Raw genomic sequence first — 22747 nt, 5'->3', positions numbered from 1 at the left:
TCTAGTACCAAAAAACATATTCCGACACTATTTAAAGATGTGCCTTACTTTAATTGTTTAGGATCTCAGCCGATGCAAATTACGCCCATACTCAAGAAGTTTTCTTTTCATATCATGTCTTCTCAAAAGTTTACTTTTATTTTGACCATATGGATCCCCTTGCAAATGTGCTTGTAAATATTCAAACTTATCAAGAATGGGGTTGGGGTCTTGCAAATATGTTTGTAAATATTCAAACTTATCAGGAATGGGGTTAGGGTTGTGGTGGTAGCACTACTTGTGCCCTAGGTAGGGTCTAAGCTTCTATTCTCACCTAACACATTAAAAAACCATTAATGATTTAAAAAACGGATAAGGGCACGTCATCCCCAAAAGTATTCAAACCTGTTGCTTATCCTTTGCACTATGCTTCACTCTCTTTTATCATACGGGGATCTTATATTATAAGACCATTTACAATTATAAGGAGATCATAATCACTCCTTGTCCTTAGATGTCAAATTGGATGGCTTGGTGTATATATAATTTTTTTTTTTAGACTTTGAGTCTAGTAAATGACTTACAACTATTCAATTTAAAATGTAATAGATAAAATTGATTGTGACCTCTTTATATTGAAAGTAAATAGCCTATTTGTCTATTTTCTTCTTATTATAAAATGATGCTTATATCCGTCACAACAGAATGGGTTCTTTAAAAAATATATTTGAGTTTAAAAAAAGATTTGAGTGCTCCTTTGCGTCAATGGTTCACTTGCTCTTGTAGGTAAAACCTCATCAGCTTAAGGGATTGTTTGACCCCATGACTTTCATAGCATCTTTATTCATATCAGTGATAAATCTAAAAAACAAAAATCAATTTCGTCCGTAGATAATCTGAATCAATGTTTGCTCGAGAAATTGCTTAATGAAGGTGGCATCAATTGCTACAGTGATGATAACCTCGCAAAAACCAGGCTAGGAGGGTTCATAGGACCTCGAGTTTTACAAACATGTCTTAATTTACGTTGTGATCAACTTCTAAAATTAAATTTTGAGCACTTAAATCATTAGATCTTGTTGTCTATTTGTTGGACAATTTTGAGTTATATTTATTCAGAGTGATAGCCGCCATCCAACAAATGGATGGTCTTTGGGGTGGTATGTTAAAATGGTGGAAATTGATGGCTTGGACCGTAGAAAATTAGGTAAATCTTACTGTATATCCCCACCGATAAATATTTTATCTACATCCTTCATCTTTTATCTAATTTGAATGGATGGTTGGCATAGCTTTAGCCATAACGTCACGAGTGAGCTACTAACCGTTTGATATAGATATAACATCTCAAAGTATTTTATTTTGATTTTTTTTTTCTTTAGACCATGCAAACATGAAATTTGACTAGTCTCAGCATCTCAATGTGATACACCTTAAAGAAAAAAACTTAAAAAATAAAATAATCATAATATCCCTAAAACTTTTAGGTATGTTTTAGTCATTTTATCTTATCAAGAATATATATATATATATATATATATATATATATATATATATATATATATATATATATATATATATATATATATATAATTCCAATATTTTTCCTTGTAATATTAAATATGTGGATTGTATAGAAGTTTTTTTAGAGCTAAAAAATTATTTATTTTCTAGAAATTGTTCTTATGTGAATAGAAGATGTTTTACAAGATTTTGATAAAAACAACTGAAAAATCCACAAACTACCTGATTTCTTCGTAAGGCTATTTCTACAATTTGCTCCCGTGAGAGCACGGAAACAACCCGTGTAACCGTTTAGAACCTTTTATGTTCACGCGAGAGTTGAGTGCTCCTCGTTTGTACACCTGCGGATTTCATTACGTGGTCGAAACCAACGACGAGAGAAGTATAAATGCACACGACAATACTTCCTTTCTCTCTCTCTCTCTTCACTGTATTGAACCTGAACGCGCCAAATCCATTTGCTTGTTCAGTGGAGTAAATGGAAATGGCAGCTCGGTTTCACTCTCTCTCCTCTTCTTTCACTCTCCAACCGCGAGCAGTTCTCATAACTCCCAATTGTCTCTCTAGCAAAAAGCTCTCAAACGTGCGACTCACTAAATCCATTTGCGGGCAGAGCTGTTGCCCTAATCTTGCTGTGAAATATGGGAGTCGTGAAGTTTCGAAGAAGGGGGGAGTCATCCATTGCTCAGTTTCAACTACTGAAACTTCGAAAGGTGAGGTTTGATACTTGATAGCGCTTCTAGCTTTTCCAATAATGTTTTTTTGCTATTACATAGCTTTAGTGGGATTTTTGGAGGAAAATTTGTGAATTTGAAGCTTTAAAATCTTTAAAATTTGTTGTTTTATTTATGGTTTCTTAATAGTTATTAATATCTTGCTGAATTAATTTTTTTCTGAATTTATATTCTTTTTTTGTAATTTTCTGAGTTTATATTCTGTTTATTCTTTATGTTGTTATTGGAATGATAATTAAAGGAAAAGCATTATGGAAACTTCAGTGCTGGTCACTGTTACAGCTATAAACATAATCTTCCTCTCCAATAGAACTAATTTGCTCATATTAAAGAGTTTTCCTCTGGTTTTGGAATAAAGTTGAAATCCAGAAGATTTCAATTACAAAAGATAGTACTTATGATTGAATTTCCAACCATTCATGAATCACAAAATTGAATACTGCAGAATTTGCACTCATGGTTTTGTAGAAATGAACGGTTCATCACTAGTTTGGGTCACGCTTTTGTGCATCAGGGGACGCACTTATTACCGTTTGTGCCCTGCAATATGTGCCGCCTATTGCATGAACGGCACAGGTTCAGGTTACATCCAAATTCCAAAACAAGGTAATCAGGGACCCAAAGCCCCGGTTTTAAGGAAACCTCTCATAGCGAGTGGTGTTCTGGACAGAGAAGCAGGTGTTCTAGAGTCAGAAGCAGCTGCAAGAAAACCATGGCTGGTGGTGTTTTTAGAGTGAGAAAGGTACCAGGGCAAGAAAAAACCAGCTGCCGTGAAATGGTTAGGATGTATTTTGTAAAAGGAACAGGGCTAGGTCTAAATTTTGATTTGTTCCAGGAAGGTAAGATATAATGGTGGTCTTGGAGCCTCGTATTAACGGGCTTTATGTGTTTTTTTTGTTATTTTCTTGGGAGATTACTGATCTGTAAAGAGGGTAGTGATTAACTAATCGTCCATGAATTCTAGTTTTAATGAAATGTAATTTTTCTTTTTCTTCATTCCCACCTCCCATCTCCACCCCCAAATTTGAGCTTGGGCTCTGGGGTATTCTTGTTGGGCTCTGGTTGGTATGCTTGTTGGGCTTTAGTTGTCATGGATGAACGAGAAAGCAGCAATGGTAGTGTGTTATTTGGCTGAATCACAGAGTTATTAAGGTGCACAGTAAAAATACCAGATTCCAAAACAGGCCGAAAACCCACCTCCTCCCAAACTCAAATTCCTTGAGAATGAATAAGAATAGAACCTATGTAACTCCTCTCATCACACACACACTTTCTCTCTCCTTTCCCGAACGCGGGCCTCATAACAATATTCACAATCCTCTTATTTCTATTAGCCATTGAACTAATGGGGAACAAAAATGTTTTCACATTAATAATTTAGGGTGAAACAAAGGATGTACCAAAAATATAAACAGCGATGACAGAAATAGGAGCTTTTGTCCTCCCTCTCCAGAAAGTGAGGTCCAAAAACCATAACAGATGATGAGATGGAAGGAGTATCCTCCCTACAAATTCACTGTTAGCCCCATTATTGTTCTTGTTAAGATTGTTATATCACTAATCTGAACCTTGAGATTGAGACCATCAGTGGAAGCAGAAAGTTTTAGTATGGATTGGAAAACGAATTCTAGGTTAGATGGACAGTAGAGTTGGGTCCTCCCATGGACCATGCAGTCTCTCTTAGCTTTGCTAGAGCCACTAGTCTCTCCTCTCCCTTGGTGTAGCTTCATGATCTCCTGTGCATCTCTGGGATGTACTCTACTTCTCTTTTGGGGGAGAGTGGGAGTGAATGAGGGGGGGGGGGGGGGGGGGGGGGGTGTTGGGAAGAGAGAGAGGGGGGATTTGGGGAGAAATAAGAAAATGGTTAAAAAAGCGATTTTTTATCCAGGGGAACTGGGGCTTTCGTCACTGCTACCCTCCCTTTGACTTTAGGTGCAATCTACACCGTTCAATTATTTGGACAGTGCAGATGCCAGGGGACGCCTCTGTTATGGTATAATCCCTGACGCACCAAATACTTTGCCTTTAATTTGAACTACATTGTTTTAATGGTGAGATTTAATTCCACCCTAAAAATTGTCCTAAAAAATGGGTAAGAGAACTGATACACCCATCGGAAGATATGCGATTTGTTTAATATTTACGTGGAAGCATCATATGATTAATCATTATGAACCCTAACTGGTACATATACTTAAATGATGCAACACTTGCTTGTTAAGTGTTCAACTTCTTTTTGATTCTCTGTTTTTCCTTTTGTTTGGATTGTTGGACAGTCGAAAAAAAGAGCCAACTGAAGACGAGAAGAGATGTACGAAACATAGCAATTGTTGCCCATGTTGATCATGGAAAGACGACATTAGTGGATGCCATGTTGAAGCAAGCTAAGGTAACTGCTAGGAATCTAATATGAATGCAACTAGGATCTGAAGGAATTTTGACTATTGTGTTCAGTTGGCATTATGTATATACAAGTTAGTTTTCCAACATATTACATCTGTTGCAGAATTATTTTTGGATCAGTATGCACACAGTTACACACACAGACTTACATACTTTTGTAGTTCCATGTATAGTTGTATACATAAATAGAGTTAAAGGTGCATAAACACATACAGGCATACCATAAGTACACAGGATTAACAATTTCCACGAGTACATGGGCATATACGTAGAAAACACTCATAGTGAAACATGTGTTCCTATACACTCTTGCATAAACAAGCATACATTGAAGCAAATGCATTTTCATTTGGTTATGTATATGTGTGCATATCTATGTATTCGTATATGTATATTAATCTATGTGCATGTGTATAGAAAATATTCTGTGTATATATGTTGTATATGCATGTGTGTATGTATATACTCTTGAATGGGTCTCTTACTTGCCGAGAACACTCTTAAACCCCAAGAAAAAATAGAAACCGGAATACTTTTTCTGTTTCTCATAATTTGGAAAGCTTAATGATTTTAATTCTCATGTTGGGCTAAATTGGCTAAGGTGAGCTCTGGATCAACTTGGTGAATTCTGACACAAGGATAGTAACAGACACTGCTCCATTTCTACATATGTATTTATTCATGAACCAGCATAAGCATGCATGAAGTTGAAAAAATGAGTAGATCTAAAAAGTCTACACTAAACTGAAGTATATTGCTTTCAATGATAAAATAGACCACAACAGCCATTAAGATTTAGTGATATTAGTGAGTATGTTTGACTGTTTGAATAAAGTTTACACTGTTGCAATCTTTACCATGGGGGCAAAAACTCAAGATAGTTGAATTTATGGTCCTACGAGTATCCCCTTCCTGCTAAAATATCATCACTTTAGTTTACCTTTATAGCTCGATGGAGAGTTGTTCACATTTTGAAACAGTTAGACTGAAAAGTTCCTTGTGGATTATGTTTCTAAGCCCAACAGCATCCGCACAATCATTTTCCAAATTTGGCTCTGCCTTTGCTTCAAAATATGATTTCACTTCATGGTAAAAATCAAAAGAAACAAGTAATGCTTTATGAAAGGCTATCTGATATAAAATGATTGGGAGGCGTGGATCCATCTTAAACGATGTGCACTACCAACAATAAGGATAAATGGGAGATATGTAACTAACATGAATTGTTTAATGTTGGAGAGAAGTGACAAGATGCTCACCTTATGTTGTAAATGAGCTGAAAAGGATTCCTAGGTACATTGTGAATATATGCAGCATCAGAAAATGGTAAGGATCCATAAAGAAATGGTAAAAGAATATGTTCAAGACAAGAGTGATGCTTGGTTCATTTGAGAAGTCCAGCAATAGACTAGGTTAGACTTCCTTTGACCCACGTGTAATAATCTATGAACTTGATCAAATATGTAGTGAACCAAATTCTGTACAGAAACAAATGAAATGGTGCCGTGTTTAGTATAACAGTTTGGTCTAAGTAAATAGCAAAATAATATGCAAAGAGTTTAAAAACATCGTGTTGTCATATTGATCTAAACTCTGAGAATGCAACCACTGCAAATAGCATTTAGATATGGAATTATTAGCTATGTGCAATGTTAAAAAAGGCGGAGGTGGCCGCCTAGGCAGGCACCCAGAGCCTTAGACACAAAGGTGGCCCTAAGGGAAGGGGTTGGGGCGGGGGCCGTATGAGTGTGTGTGTGTGCATGCGCACGTTTATGTGCGCTTGAGGTCTCACATGAAATTCTTAAAGATCTTCTTTTTTTCCATTTTTTTTTTCTTTTGGATGTGTATTTTTGAGAGAGAGGTCTTGAGCATTTGGAGGATATGGAGACAGAGAGAGAGAGAGTTTGTGAGAGAAAGGGACCTTGCATCGAGCACTTGGAGGTAATCTTCTTCTTTTTCTTCTTCTTACATGTAAAGAGGGAGCATATGGGTCCATGTGTTTCTTTGTGTGTGAATGGATATGTGTGTGTGTGTGTGAGAGAGAGAGGTCGCGCATCAAACACTTGGAGTCCATCATCTCTTCTTCTTCTCATATATAGAGAGAGCACATGGACCTGAGAGAGAGAGAAAGAGAGAGAGAGAGAGAGAGAAGGGCAATACCAGGCCATATTTTTGTTTGGGTGGATTTGAATTTCCTTTATTATTATTTAAGAGATGGCACTAGGTGGGCACCCAGACTGCCTAGGTGCTAATCTCAGGCATGCTCGCCCAGACCCACCGCCTAGGCGGCCAGGCGGCTGAATTTTTATTCACTGGCTATATGTCACCTATGAGGGGCATATCAGTGCTTTGCTCGAACAAGTTGGACCTCACCCTTACTCTTACTCCACAATAGATGCTTTTGATGGCTAAGTTTTGTATTTGTAACATTATGACCCGCTTTTGGGTCCTTAAGATTCTAATATCAGGTGCACATATAAAAGAATGCATGCATCTAGGATTGCAACATTAAATCTATGGAGCGTGTGTTGAATGGCATAATTAATTAAATACAAAATGGCATGTAGTACTTATTCTCTGGCTGTCTTTTACAGGTTTTCCGTGCAAACCAGTTTGTTCAGGAGAGGATAATGGATTCAAATGATCTAGAGCGAGAGAGAGGGATTACCATACTAAGCAAGAACACATCAATTACTTACAAGGACACAAAGATCAATATCATCGATACTCCAGGTCATTCAGACTTTGGTGGGGAAGTGGAACGCGTTCTTAACATGGTTGAGGGCGTTCTTTTGGTGGTATTTCTCTTTTGACCCATGCTTGTGCTCATAGCTGTAAACAATTTGCAGTAACTGTGAGCATAGTCCAATTTTTCATTAAATATTAAATTTTATTTTCCCTCATGGTGCCTGATTTGGCTAGATAAACCACCTCAAAGTGATCCTTTTATATCCAAATCGACAATCAAGAACATTGGGTTGTAAAGCTAATTTGCTGACTAATCTTCAATTTATTGGGGGTCAAATGCAGTTTAATATTTAAACAAGACATTCATATGGGTTGACTGGTTTAGAGCCTCATAGCATGGTTGAAACTATGGGTATGTTTGGTAATCCATGGTCAATTCCTTTATGTGCTTCAAAGTTACGAAAATATATTGTACAAAATATGTTTTTGTAACATGAATGTTACATAAGTGCAAAAATGGAGTAAGGTAGTTACTGAGATGAGGATCTAATCTAAAATAATCTTTTAAACAACCAGGATTGAACACTTCCAGACTGTTATGCATGTATCTTTTGCTGTAAGTTCCATTACACATGATCTCCATGCATTTTATGACAGTTGGCATTTCCTGATGGACACTATTGTTTCTCTTTCTTGTAGGTGGACTCTGTAGAAGGGCCGATGCCCCAAACAAGATTTGTTTTAAAGAAAGCTCTAGAATTTGGACATGCTGTTATAGTTGTGGTGAATAAGATTGACAGGCCTTCTGCTCGTCCTGATTATGTTATCAATTCAACTTTTGAATTGTTTATTGAGTTAAATGCAACAGATGAGCAGGTGCCCATTATCATACCATATTATCCTGTCAATCTAGGTTTCTTAATAAGACAGAATACTAGAGTTAAGCCAATTTTTTACCATATCTAATTTTATTCTAACTGTTCTTTTTTTTGTCTATGGCAATTCAGTGTGATTTTCAAGTAATATATGCAAGTGCTCTTAAGGGTCAAGCTGGATTAGCTCCTGACAATCTTGCAAATGATCTTGGACCTCTTTTTGAAGCAATTATCAGATGCATCCCTGAGCCTGTTATTGATAGAGATGGTGCATTGCAAATGCTTGTAAGGCATTGTTATTTTTGCTTATATAGATCTTCATTGTAAAATATCTTTAATCTCCTAGAGAAGTTTCCAATAACCATTTCTCTCAGGGCTGTGCCATATTCCATCTGATAATCTAATCCAATGAACTCTTCGTTTCCTTCATAAATGCCTTTTGCCTAGATCAGAGAGATGATAAAGAAGAATTTTAAACGATCAAAGCACGAAAAAAATTTACAATCTTGATTCTTGACATGTGATTCAGGTACATGAGAGCCTTTGGTCATAACAAGTATGTCACTGTTTTTTCGCCCAAATAAAAAGTATGTTACTGTTATTATCTTATTTCATCTTATAAAGACTTGCATATCAAAGAGAGAGATGCACCTAATAGGATAAGCTCTTCTGAGGATTGGCTAAAATACCAGAAAGAAAAGGAATAAAATATAGCATGAGCTTGGAATATTTGGGGCATCACATCAAAACACTTTGAACGCTGTTACTTGTGCTAGTGAGCCCAAACATTTTCTATGTACACAGCCTTTTCAGATCCAAGTTCCCTGCATATTTTTCTGCCACATTCAACCTTCTTGCTGGATAGTATAGTTTCATGCACTTGTTCTTCACTAGCCCATTCATTTAACTTTCTGATTAAAGTTTTTCTGTCTCAATCCTTTAAGGATCTAACCTTGGGATATTCATGCAACTTGCTCTCGTTGCCATATTCTTTGAGCAATGCTTTGAAATATTGTGAAGTTCCCTTCTTGGATCCTCTCTATTGAATCTGTATTTTTGATTGGATCTGTATTTTGTACATATGAATGAAATGCTTTGCTCATATCATCTTTATTGGAGTTTCACTTTATATTCAAATCATGAAGCTCATCTTGCTAGGGTTTACATAAAGAGTTATCTAATGAATATGTTTGTCCTTTTTTCTTTTGGGTAATTCAGTGGGGAATACCCGTTTTTTCAATAGATTGGGAGGAGTTACATTTTGAAGGTGCTAATTGGGGGTGTCAGAGGTAGGAGTGGATACAACGATGTGGTAACTGGGTGTGGGGATGCTACCACCACGACCCCAGCCCCTTTCGTAAATATGTTTGCCCTTAAAGGGCAGACTTTACCACTAAGTAACTGTCATTTGATTATCTTTTACTGGGGTTCTCGTCTTCATCTAAGAATCCTCTTGTCATCTACCTTCATCCCTCATTTATTACCATGTATTCTCTGGATACCATTTGTTAGCTCTATGCTTGTGTACATCATCTACATTATGCCTCTTTCTGCTTCTGTATTATGATCCCAGAGTAAATATTTGAAATCCTTCAGACAATTCATATGTTGGACAGGAGCAAGAACTGGATATATATATATTTTTTTCCCAATCATTTATTGATATTTCCATGTTCTTTATTTTGTTTTTGAACATTTTCTTTTGTAAGAACTTGTACTTTGCACATTTTCTTAACTTGAGTACATATGATCATAACTGCATGTTTCCCAACAATATTGTCTGAAGATTGCACCTTATGTTTATGTTTTGTATCCGCCTATGTCCATGGAATAAACTTTATGAGCTACAGGTGACAAATGTTGAGTACGATGAGCATAAAGGGCGAGTTGCAATTGGTCGTCTGCATTCAGGGGTCTTGGAAAAAGGCATGGAAGTGAAGGTAAAGATGTATCTATGCCAAACATACAAGCCACATAGCTGCAAAAAGTTGTTCAGTTCTACTTATGCATACATTATGAGATTTAACAAAATGCTAATTTTTCTTTTATTATCTCTTTGATGACTTTGTTGTACCAGTCACTGTATTGAATTCAAGATGCTTTTGGTTTACATTTGTTTTTTTTTTTGTCGGATATTGTAGGTATGCACGACTGATGAAACTTGTAGATATGGTAAAGTTAGCGAGCTTTTTGTGTATCAAAACTTCTCAAGAGCTCCTGTGGAGATTGTAGAGGCTGGAGATATTTGTGCTGTTTGTGGAATCAATGACATACTTGTAAGCGTCCTACCTACATGTTCTTCATAAAAAATCATGAGTTAATGCACCAAATTAGGTCAGGAAAATACTTATAATAGTAATGCATCTAAATATTACAGCATACCTAGCAAAAGAATATGACTTTCAATTCCCTGCAGATTGGGGAGACAATTGCTGATAAAAGTACTGGGAAGCCATTGCCTGCCATAAAGGTGGAGGAACCTACAGTGAAAATGGCATTCTCCATCAATATTTCCCCTTTTGTTGGTCGGGAGGTATGCTTGTTCACTACTCAAAATCCTTCAATAAAACTTTCCTTACCTTGATATTTGGTATTATACATGTCTTTGTGACATTATATAGTTCAACAAAACTCTTTCCATTTTCTCTTAGTCTTGTCGCATTTGTGTTGCTGTCATATACATATCAGATGCATGTGCGTATGTGACTTCTTTAAGCAAAGCTATTCCTTATGATTGTGATCTGGGCTAAAGTTTTTCATTTCTATGCCTTTATCAGGGAAAGTATGTAACTAGTAGAAACCTTAGAGACCGTCTCTACCGGGAAATTGAGAAGAATTTGGCAATGAGAGTTGAAGATGGTGAAACAGCTGATACATTCATTGTCAGCGGAAGGGGTACTTTGCACATCACGATACTAATTGAGAACATGTGAGTTGCTTTTTATTGGATCCTGTTACTTAGGATTTTGCGGTACATGCTCTGATGAAGATGTTGATTTTTTTTTTTTTTTTTTAAGCTGTTAACTGTGATGAAGCTGTTGATTTTTCAGGCGTAGAGAAGGATATGAGTTCATGGTGGGGCCACCAAAGGTCATAAACAAAAAAGTGGATGAAAAGTTGCTTGAGCCCTTTGAGGTACTTGCTCTCCACATTTTCTGTAACTTGGATTTGGTTTCCTTTTCATGGCACTTTCAAGTTGCAACAACTTAGCTTTGGTTAAAGTTGAAGGAATGGAAAGATTCCTTTCAATTAGAAGATATATTTCAATTTGATTTTAGCAGATCTTCTCCTGATTCTTTCCAAATTTTGTTGCATATACCGTGCAGATTGCTACTGTAGAGGTACCGGAAGAATATATGGGTCCTGTAGTCGAACTCCTAGGGAAGAGACGTGGACAAATGTTTGATATGCAGGGAGCAGGGTCAGTAATTTTGCACCTCTGCTCTTTTTGTATGTGTGTTTGTTACATTACTAAAATTTTGGTCATTTGCATGCTGAATGTAGTTTTTATGGTTCAAATCAGGGTTTTAAAAATAGCTAATCGAGATTAAGAATTGGTGGAGCCTGTCCACTTCCCACTGTATATTGGGAACCGGCCAGGAATTGGTGGGTTTTGTCGAGGAACTGGCTGGATGACTGGACCCAGCTTTATTTTTTATTATTTTAAAAATTTATTTCATTATTTTTATTTTTTAATTTGATATTTTTTCATTTAGAAAGGGGTGGCAAAGGGCCCACCCCCTCCCTCTTAGTGGGAAGCCACATAATCATCGTTTCCGTACATGCCCTTTTCATGAGCTTGTGCCCTCCACACTTCCTATTGTCTGCGATGTGGGACTAATAAAAGGAAGGGCCTCTTTTATTGTTATTACTAATAACAATGATAGGATTGCATCAGGTCATATACTCCCTTTTAAAATTTCATTTCACCATCTCTTATGATAATGCATAATCCATTTCCTTGGAGTTGGAATATCAAAGTATGAATGGAGTTAATCGTTTCCAGCATCTTAATAATGCTGAAATAAGTAACACTTCTCTCCCATCGCACCCATGAGCAAAGGGAGGATTTCACCCTGCCACCAGACATGATACTCGTCTTAACTGGAATTTGCCATAACTAGCTTTTCGTTTCCATACTTTTTTGAATGTCTCATTTCCTATACTCCGTGGACCAAATAAACTTCTTTCACCAAAAGCACTTGTGAAATCAAACTTCATGTGTATTTTCAATATCTCCTTTTTGTGTTCTTTTGAAATGATTTTCTGTTTAAATTACATATTTATTGTTTGGATTGAATTGTTTCGAGGGAAATTAAATCAAAATAAAAGAAAAAAATAAAGTTAAGAGGTAGGTGTTTATGAGCTGGTTAAAAAATCAAGAAAAGACTAATTTTAATGCTTCATTTTAACCGGCTACTCTACGGCAAGAAACAATTTAAGTTAAAATGAAGCAAAAGAAATTTTAAAAAAAACTAATGGAGGAATGTGGCGAATGAGGGAGTTCCACCAAAAAAAGACGGCCAAAAATCAGAAAAAATTGCTTTCATCTTTATGCAACTTCATTACACGAATGGAAGTAAATAAGTAATTCAATAAATTAATTTTCAAGAAAAGGGAAAAAGAATGAATGTGCAGGCAAGATCCCCTGTATTTAAAAGTGCAGGTGGTAGTGGAGATTATAAAAATACCAAAGAAAATAATTTGAGTTATAGAGATCCATTTCATTGCTATGAGTTTCATTTTGAGTGTGAAATGGATATAACGGTCATCAAACACTAAGGGATGAAATGCGTTGTCAATATATATTTATAATAAAATAATGAAAATCTAAATTGCTGTAACCCCAATTTCTCTGGAAACATAGGAGACTAGGGGCCAGTTTGGATGTACCCAAAATTGCAATATTTTTGGATTGCAATCCAAAAATATTGTGAATTAGATTTGATCCGTTTGGACAACCATCCAAAATTATAATCTTTTTAGATTGAAAAAAAAAGTTACGATAAAAAAAATTCAAGTCGGATTTGAATTTTTTCTGATGAAAGATGAGAGTGCGGCGTTCTCTCACCCGTTCAAAATGCGAGCCTTTTCTCTCCTATGCCAACCCTTTCTCTCTCCTCCCTCTCCTTGTAACCCTAAGCTCTCTAGAGTAAAGAAACAGTAAAGAAACAATAGAATTGTGAACCGTGGTGCAGAGAGAGAATGAGAGGAGGAGAGAACCCACTGATCTTTAGCAGAGAGTAGATGAAAGAGGAAGAGGAAGAGGAAGTAGGAACAGAGACTTCAGGGCAGAGAGGGGGATTTGAAAATTTTACAGAAGCAACATGGCCAAAGTAGATTTCTAGAGAGTTTTAGAGAGAGAAAGTCCAGAAACGTTTAGAGAAAGAAGTATATTCATCCAAGGTTGGAAGAATGGATGTTTAATACAGAGCCTAGCGAGATAAAATTAGTTGTCCATTGTTAGAGAAGCAAAAATGGAGAGAGAAAAATGCAGGGAATAAAGGGAAGAAGGGCTGGCGAAGTGTTTAGGGACACATACTTGGTTCCAAAAGGTTTGATGAGCAATACAGCAAGACAAAGGGGATTTACAGAGATTGTAGACAGAGAGGGGATTTACAGAGATTGTAGAGAGAGAAAGTTCCCCAATATTGAGTGAATACAGGAAGAGAGAGAGAGGAAACAAAATGCATCGAAGAAAAATACCATTCAGAAAGTAAAAAAGAAAAAAACTTTGAAAAAGAAACAGGGAAGTTTAGAGAAAGAAAGTAAACAGAAGCAAAACAAAAAGGGGGCTGAACATATTTAAAAAAACAAATTGTTCCTTGAAGTTGAGACTTGAGAGATTAAAAATAAAAACAACAGCGTTATACAAAATAGAAAGTGTAGAGAGAGACTCAATTTCTTGATGCTAATGGAAGAGAGAGAGAGATAGAGAAGAATTGAGAACAACCAGCAGCAGAGAGACTAGAGAGAGAAACTCAGTTTTGCAAAGCTGAGAGGAACTGCTAGAGAGGGGCTGATAAATATCCTCTGTTGACTAGGCAAATAATGCAGATAGAAGCTGATAAAACAACCAAGAGAAGACCTGTGCAGAGAGAAGCTGATAAGAACTAATCGAAACCCACCGAATGGCATGGGTTTTTGTTTCATTGACTGCAAATGGATTTTGCTGCCTCCTTTCCTCCCAAGAAAGAACTCCGGACCCGTCTCTTGTCTTGGAAAATCCTCAGTTGGAGATGCGGTAGTTTTTTTTTGACAAATCAATGAAATTAGACATCCAAACAGTTTACCAACATAATAAAATAAGACCATAATGTTTTCCAATTGAAGTAGAAAAAACTTGCATTTTTTTCGCTGTGAATATTTTTTTTCTTTGATATCCAAACTGGCCCTAGATTTTTAAAGAAATTTTAGTTATTTTTTGAAAAGTTTTTAAGGCTAGAGGTCAATTCATTGCCTATCCAGGTCACGGATCCTTGTTTTTTAACATTGGTTGAAATTCACTCATATGTTTCCTCCATATTTGAATTTGATGTCTCTCTGTCTACAAAACATATGCACATGCACAAACATTTATAATTTAGCTGCGTACCCGATCATCATGGGCTTTCCTTGGTTCTGCTAATCCTAACTACTACTGATTTGGTCACTGTAGATCCGAGGGCACAAATTTGCTCAAGTATAAGATCCCGACTCGTGGCCTTCTTGGTCTGAGGAATGCAATATTAACTGCTTCCCGTGGCACTGCTATTCTCAACACAGTATTTGATAGCTATGGACCTTGGGCTGGAGATATGAGCACGAGGGATCAAGGATCCCTGGTAAAGACTCTACCCTTTTAGTTTTTTGGGTTTCTTTTATAGGAAACCAAAGGGTGATGCAATTTAAAGTCCATTTGGTCTCATCACCATCGAAGGGAATGATGATCAAAGATGGAGAGACTGGGATTCCCCTGCCTCAGGGTGGTAATGAAACCAATGTATTGTAGTTCTACATAATCCAGTGGACTATATTATATTTAATACGTTGGATTGAGTTTCGTGGTTTCATCACTTGAGACCAATTATGTCAATCTGATTCGCAGGTAGCCTTTGAGGATGGAACCACAACTTCCTATGCTCTATCCAGTTCACAAGAGAGGGGTCAGATGTTTGTGAGTCCTGGCTTAGATGTGTACAAAGGACAAATTGTTGGTATCCATCAGCGTCCTGGCGATTTGTCTCTCAATGTGTGCAAGAAGAAGGCTGCCACGAATGTACGTTCAAATAAGGAGCAGACAGGTGATCAACTATTGTGATCGTCATTCCTCAAACTAGCTCATAATAATTGTTTTTCCTTGATCTATTGCATAATTAGGTCCTAAAATTGATTCTTTCTTCTTTAATGTGATATCTAGATCAGATTGAATTGAGTTCTTTAAACCAGTTTGGGTCCAACTGAACCTTATTTGTTCTGCTGGCACTAGTGCCCAGTTTGCCAACCCTTTCTCGAACGTTCAGTTTTTTCTTTCTCATGTGAACAAATCGTTCTCTTATACAGAAAGTGAAGTTTTACTATAATCTGATGGACCATTGCCAAACCTTTGGACATTGGGCCATCACTATCCATTGAAATAATGGGGATACAGTAAGATCCACCAGAACAGGAAATGGTCCCCATGGTGGGACCCAATCTTTCTCACCATTACCATCTATCACTCCATTGGATGATGATGATGACCCAACGAACTGTGCTTTTCCAATAATTAATTGGGTTGGAGTACACTTTCCCTGAAAAATCTTAACTTTTAACTTAAAATATTGTGAGAATCATTTCTTATAAACGATGAATATATTAAAAAAGTTAAACTTTATATTTTGGAAGGGGCTGGAATCCCTGTCTGAACCATTGAGCTGGCCAGTACTAGACAACCTGATCTGGTTTTCAACTTTTCATTGAAGTAATTCTTGATATTTTCTTGGGAAACTCATGTCCATCCAGGTTTTCATTATTTTTTTTCTCACATGCAAGAGGAAAGAACTCAAACAATGACACTGAAAATAATGTAAGAGCAACAGAATTGTACTCTGGAACATAGCTCAAGTTACTTGTTTTGGCAACCTTTAGGTTGTCTTTGAACTTCCCCTACAAATACAAACAATAATAGTGAGAACAAGTCAATAATAGTAATAGCATTAAGTATTTATTATCAACCATAGTAATGGTGGTGGAAATGGTAATGATGATGGCAATATTGATAATTGGGAATTTTCTTGCAGTGGTCCTTGATTCCCCCTTGAGTTATAGCCTTGATGACTGTATAGAGTACATTCAAGAAGATGAACTTGTGGAGGTCACTCCTTTAAGCATACGAATGTGCAAAAACCCAAAAATGTCAAAGAAGAAATAAGAATTTTCATTTACGGGACTGCCATTTTACCATTCGCAGAGACTTCTAAATCATGGTTCGTACCGTCGTGCCCATCTTAGTTGTATGTTAGGCCTGTCTTACTTAGGTTTTGACTGAATTTGACTCAGATTCTTGCCTCATATTTCAAGTGTTAATTTCTGTTTGCAGTTAATTATGCATTTGACCTGCCAACGTCAAAACCTTGAATGGAGAGAATATAGGCTCTCCATGGCAGCATAAAAGGGAAGGTATGCAAAATATTTTATGGGTATATCAAGGCTATTGCCTGAATCACAGTTGTATATAATTCATCATATAAAACTTTTATGTTATGGTAGATCATGAGGTCTCTCTCATTGATTATATGAATGTTTTGTCTCTAATAATTGGTATGGATACACTAGGATTTGAAGCTTGATTGGTTATTTATTTGAGTAATTGAAAAGTATTTTTGAGTTGCTCGGAATCAAGTCGCTGCCGATGATGTCGTACTCAACTCATTGGGCCTAAGTATGCCAGTTTAACTTTTGGTGGGATCACCGGAGGTGCCTATATTTATATATTATGTCTAGATATGTAACTGCAGAAATTCTTGCACCCACATATATAGCTGGGCAGCTATAATGAATAGTAATATAAGTGGAATATCAGCCGTCAGATATTCATGGAGTGGTTTAGAATGTGCATATCAATTTATGAATTTTAATTTTTTTTCTATAAATCTGATTAAGGTGAAATTTAGGATGTATATACTTAATACTATTGCGCACCATATAAAAATATAAAAAAAATTATTTTTAATAATTTAAAATGACCAAATTACCCCGTCAATTTTTAGGGGTTTTTTGGCCATTTTATATTTTGGGAAATACTTTTTAATTGTGCGCCATATTTTTTAGTACACATGTTTAAAATTTCATTATAATCAGATTTTTAGAAAAATTATTAAAATTTATATAGTGATATACATTTTGAACCACATGATGAATATCTGACGGTTGAGATTTCACTTATATTATCATTTATTATAGCTGCTTCTGTTAGCTCTCTCTCTCTCTCTCTCTCTATATATATATATATATATATATATATATATATATATATATATATATGTATATATCTATATATTCGAGGAAATTGAAGCAATTATCTTTGTGATTTTATTGGTAAATAAGCAATTCACATTCCTTGCTAAATGTAACACATATGGGAATGATTTCATGCCGCAGTTGTATAGGAGTATAATGCAATCACACCTCTAGAAAACCATGTTTTTGGCATTGGACTTTAAATTTTGCACACATATTCTCTTCATTCTCATAATCAATCTTATAAAAAAAATTTCAATTTGTACCCCTTGATATGATCAAAATTAGTATCCTCCAACAATGAATTTCGACCGTCCATTTGGTGAATCTCAAGATTTAGTTCTTAACAAATTCAAAATCACTTTTTTCTTTTTTACTATTGTTAATCTGATAATATTATATTAAATTTTTGTGAAGAAAAAATTCCTTTTGAGGTCTATATCTAATATCTCACTAAAATGGATGGCTTATATTAATTGGGCTAAAAAAACACTTTGTAATGCGTTCTTTCACAATCTTTTTTTTGTGATTATTCTTTTGAATTAAAGAGTACATTTAAAAATGTGTCAAACAAATGTATCCAGCATTATACTATTATACAACCATTGCATGAATATATATAGGGAGAGTCTAAGGTCAGCCTTCTACCTGGCAACTACAATAAATGCTCAATGGTCCAGATTGAACCTGGGTAAATCCAATGTTCACAATTGTATTTTGTATTCGAATTTTAGTTTTTTTTATATACAAATTTAAATTACTTGAAATTTGAAGTGCCTATTCTTAAAAAAAAATTGAGTAAATAAAAATATTTTAAAAAATTCATAAAAAGTAAATAGATTAAAATATATTTGAAAATTTTTAGGGCTATTTTAGTCAATTTAATTTTTTGTGAATAATTTTTTAATATTTTTATTAGATGAGCCTTTGGTGAGAAGATTGGATGCGGATTTGTAGAAAAAAATATTTAAATACAAAATGCAATTGTGTTGGTCGGAATAGTCCAAATTCAATCTTAGCCATTGAGCTTACACCGTTCCATCAGCCCATGGGCTGATAATATCGTTTCTTATATATATATATATATATATATATATATAAAGAGAGAGAGAGAAAAAAAAAGTCTTCCCAATGCATGTGAAATTGAACTGTGATTTCGTTTATGATCATCACCGTCCAAAATTCATCGTATGGTCATGATTGTCCGGTAGTTTTTCATTTTTCATTTTTTTTATATAAATCTGAATGATATGAAATTTGGAGCGTTTGTACATCTGAGTGAGGTATACTTAATAAAAATGTGAAAAAATTATTTCGTAAAATATAAATTAACCAAAATACCCCCATAAAATTTTAGGATATTTTGATCAATTTATATTTTGTAAATTATTTTTTTTATATTTTTATTAGATTCTTCTATTTTTAATGAACACACGTTCTGAATTTCAGATCATTCCGATTTGTAGAAAAAAAAATGAAAAATAAAACACTATCGGATAACTGTGACCGTGCGATGAACTTTGAACAATGATGAGCATATGTGAATCACTGTTCATTTTCACCTATAGGTGTTGGGTAGTGTTTTTCAGATATATATGGAAAAAGTTTGTATAAGGTTGCAACCTTATACTGTTGAGGAAATGTGCATCTCAAAAACGTACAGTGGAGAGTGTTCCTACATAGGAGAACCATCCAACTGGTCATCTAGACCTTGAGATGAATGGACAAGAAGAAAAAAAAGAATTCCAAGTTAAAAAATAGTACATCTAGTAAAAAGTCATCTGGACCGTTTGTTTTCAAGATTTTCAAGTTTTTATTAATATGTTCGATCTGTACCACTTTTAAAATTTTAAATTTTCGAATTGAATTTAAAAAGAGATTTCGAAGCCATCATAAGATTTTCGATGTTGAAACGATACCTTTAAGTCAATTTTATAGGTGCACTTGACCTCTACAGTATAAGGAGGCAACCTTATACAAACCTCATGCTATATATATATATATATATATATATATATATATATATATATATATATATATATGGAAAAAGTTTATATAAGGTTGCAAACTTAAAATGTAGAAATACATATGCATCTTAAAAATCCATCAAAAAAGATTGTTTTAATGTTGAAAAAAATCTAATTGATCATCTCGATATTGAGATGTATGAATATATAAAAAAAAGATTTTGACCGTGAAATAGTGCATCTTGCAATACATTATCTAGACCGTTCATTTTCAAGATTTTCATATCCTTATAGATCTACTTGCTTTTAACTAGTTTTGGAGCTTATAATTTTATAATTGGATATAAAAATATATTTTGAGATTATCCTAATAAATTTCTTTTTACCAAAATTATATGTTATGATAAAATTTGGAGGTGCGCCTTAATTGGATTGTTTAAGGTTGCAACCTTATAGAAACCACATGCATGGTTTCTAGAAGGTTGCAACCTTAAACAATCCAATTAAGGCACACCTTAAAATTTTATCATAACATATAATTTTGGTGTAAAAAATTCTTAGTATTATCTTAAAATCTATTTTCATACCTAATTAAAAAAATTTAATTCTAAAAATGGTTAAAATCAAGTAGATCTATAAATATATGAAAATGGATGGTCTAGATAATGTGTTGCAAGATACACTATTTCCAAGATTTAAAAACTTTTTTTTTTCATATTCATAGATCTCGATGTCAAGATGATTGATTAGAGCATTAAAACAACATTTCCAATAGATTTTCGAGGTGCATATGTGATTCTACATTTTAAGGTTGCAACCTTGTATAAACTTTTCCATATATATATATATATATATATATATATATATATATATATATATATATATATATATATATATATATATATATATATATATATACTTGTTAGGGAGTAATTTTCTTGTTTTTTTCCTCTAGTGCTTAATGTGAGTATAAAGGGCATTTTTGTTGTTTAATTGGAGAGTGCCGTCTAATAGAAAGAAAAATGGATTTTCACTATATTTTTTTAGAAGGAAAATATTTTAATAGCGTTGCAAAATATATATATATATATATATATATATATATATATATATATATATATATATATATATATATATATATATATATATATATAATTCGTATAAAACCTTGTCTTGGCATGGAAAATCTCTTATTATCCCTAATTATGAAATTTAAAGGTTGGTCAAATTTGTATAAAGTACAGCCTTATACTATTGCACACCTCAAACAATGCCGAAAGATGTAATTTTAGTGTTAGAAAAACTTGCAATTGCATGAAAAGTCTCTTATTACCCCTAATTATAAAATGTAAAGCTAAAATATGATGTAGATCTGGTCATAACTATAAACAATTAAAAATTATGAAAATAAATGGTCCCGATAATACGTTATAAGATGCACTATTATTATTGACTTGAAATCATATTTTTTCTCTTATTCATGCATCTCGAATTTGAGATGATCAACTTGAGGGGTTTTGTAAGCATCAGAAGAACTTTTTTTTATTGGTTTTTATAGTGCGCTTTACTTTGATAGTACAAGGTTGACACATAAACTCTCCCCCAATGCACACACGTACACATGGTGAGGTTTGTATATGGTGCCCACGTTATATTATTCAGCGTTGAAAACCTCATGATGGCTTGAAAATCCATATTCAACCTCAATTATGAAATTTAAAATTTTAAAAAAAAGTGCAGATCCATAGCATTTGAATATCTTGAAAATAGATGGTCTATATAATTTGTTGCAAAAAATACTATTTTTAAAATTAAAAATTCTCTTTCTTCGTTATATTCATACATTTTAAGGTTGAGATGATTGATTGGAAAGTACAATGGTTGTATCATTGTATAACAGTTGTATTGTGTTATGCTATGAGACCATTTATCTTTACCACCTTTTAAATACGATATGTTACATTTGTCAAGGGATGTGAACTACTAATTTGCCAATGAAATCATAAAGAGAATATGCTGCTATTTGGTATAATTTTGATTTACCCTAACTTTGCTGTGATATATCTTTGAGAAAGTCTTATTTTTTATTAAATTATTATTTAAAGCATGCTTGATAGGTCACAATTACTTACAACCATTTGATGTGAAATCTGATAGCTTGGGTATCTTACAAAGTTCAAAATTTTTTCTTTTGAAGTTTGAGCTTGGTCAATGGAATAAATGCAACCCGTAAAGATTACTTTACTTTTTCTTTTTTATTCTTTCAAAGATGTATTCTCCATTCACCGATCCGGACTCGTACGGTCACAAGGGGCTAATTCAACTAGTTTCTAAAAGTATTAATTCCATGTCCCCTGAGCCCACACCAGTGTCAATCGGTAGAGAAAGACACAAATTGTACTGCTACAAATGATACACATTAGGTACCCCTCGCGTCCTTAACTACCAGTAATGGAACGTGAGTTGCATGATTTAACACGCGCTATTTTTATAAGTTACAGTTCCCTTTATTTATTTATTTATTTTTTATTTATTATTTTTTATTTTTTTTTTATTTTTCAAAAAGTGTGAAAAGTTTGACAACTTTTAACATGAACATTTTATACATACAAACGTCCCAAAAGGCACATTTAAAGTTCTCAATGTAGACTAATAGGTTGTTAAATGTGAAGGTTTTCTCTGTCTGGTGGAATCCCAATGATTCGACCCATATATTTCCTTTGATTTCTCTTTTTTTGCTATTTGCTTCTTTATTTACTCTCTCTTTCAATTTTTGTAAGTTACCAATACAAATAATCTTTTCTATTCAAATTGGACTTTTATAAATAAGATTTTTGCACATCTCAACCAATTTACATAAAAAATTACTGCTCTAGGGAAATCAAACAACAAAAAATTATTTCTCTGGTACCAAGTTAAGAGATGATGTAGTTATTTTCTTGAAAACTTAGAAACTTCCATGGGAGAGCATAGGTAAAGCTTAAATTTTACCTCTGTGTATATGCATAAATAATAATAACAACCTAATATTGAATAGAGACAATCCAATTTTTTAGTAGTCGAGCATAAAAGCTGATTTCAAGAAATTAGTATATAC

General features: G+C 34.3%; 1 protein-coding gene across 1 annotated transcript; it reads left to right on the top strand.

Moving 5' to 3' along the window:
• Positions 1-1920: 1920 nt before the first annotated feature.
• SVR3 (elongation factor family protein) lies at positions 1921-17061 on the top strand. The gene is made up of 15 exons (XM_006838272.4): positions 1921-2216; positions 4514-4626; positions 7235-7438; positions 8028-8204; positions 8336-8488; positions 10054-10143; positions 10345-10479; positions 10620-10736; positions 10981-11132; positions 11254-11338; positions 11530-11624; positions 14862-15027; positions 15291-15486; positions 16465-16650; positions 16764-17061. Exons 1-14 carry the CDS (start codon positions 1982-1984, stop codon positions 16593-16595), a joined length of 2049 nt encoding a protein of 682 aa, XP_006838335.2. The 5' UTR covers positions 1921-1981; the 3' UTR covers positions 16596-16650; positions 16764-17061.
• The last annotated feature ends 5686 nt before the right edge of the window (positions 17062-22747 follow it).

This window comes from Amborella trichopoda, chromosome 3 (genome assembly GCF_054954075.1).
Source record: "Amborella trichopoda isolate Santa Cruz 75 chromosome 3, AtrichopodaSantaCruz75HAP2 v2.0, whole genome shotgun sequence".
Lineage (NCBI taxonomy): Eukaryota > Viridiplantae > Streptophyta > Magnoliopsida > Amborellales > Amborellaceae > Amborella > Amborella trichopoda.
This window is presented reverse-complemented; position numbering and strand designations above follow the sequence as displayed.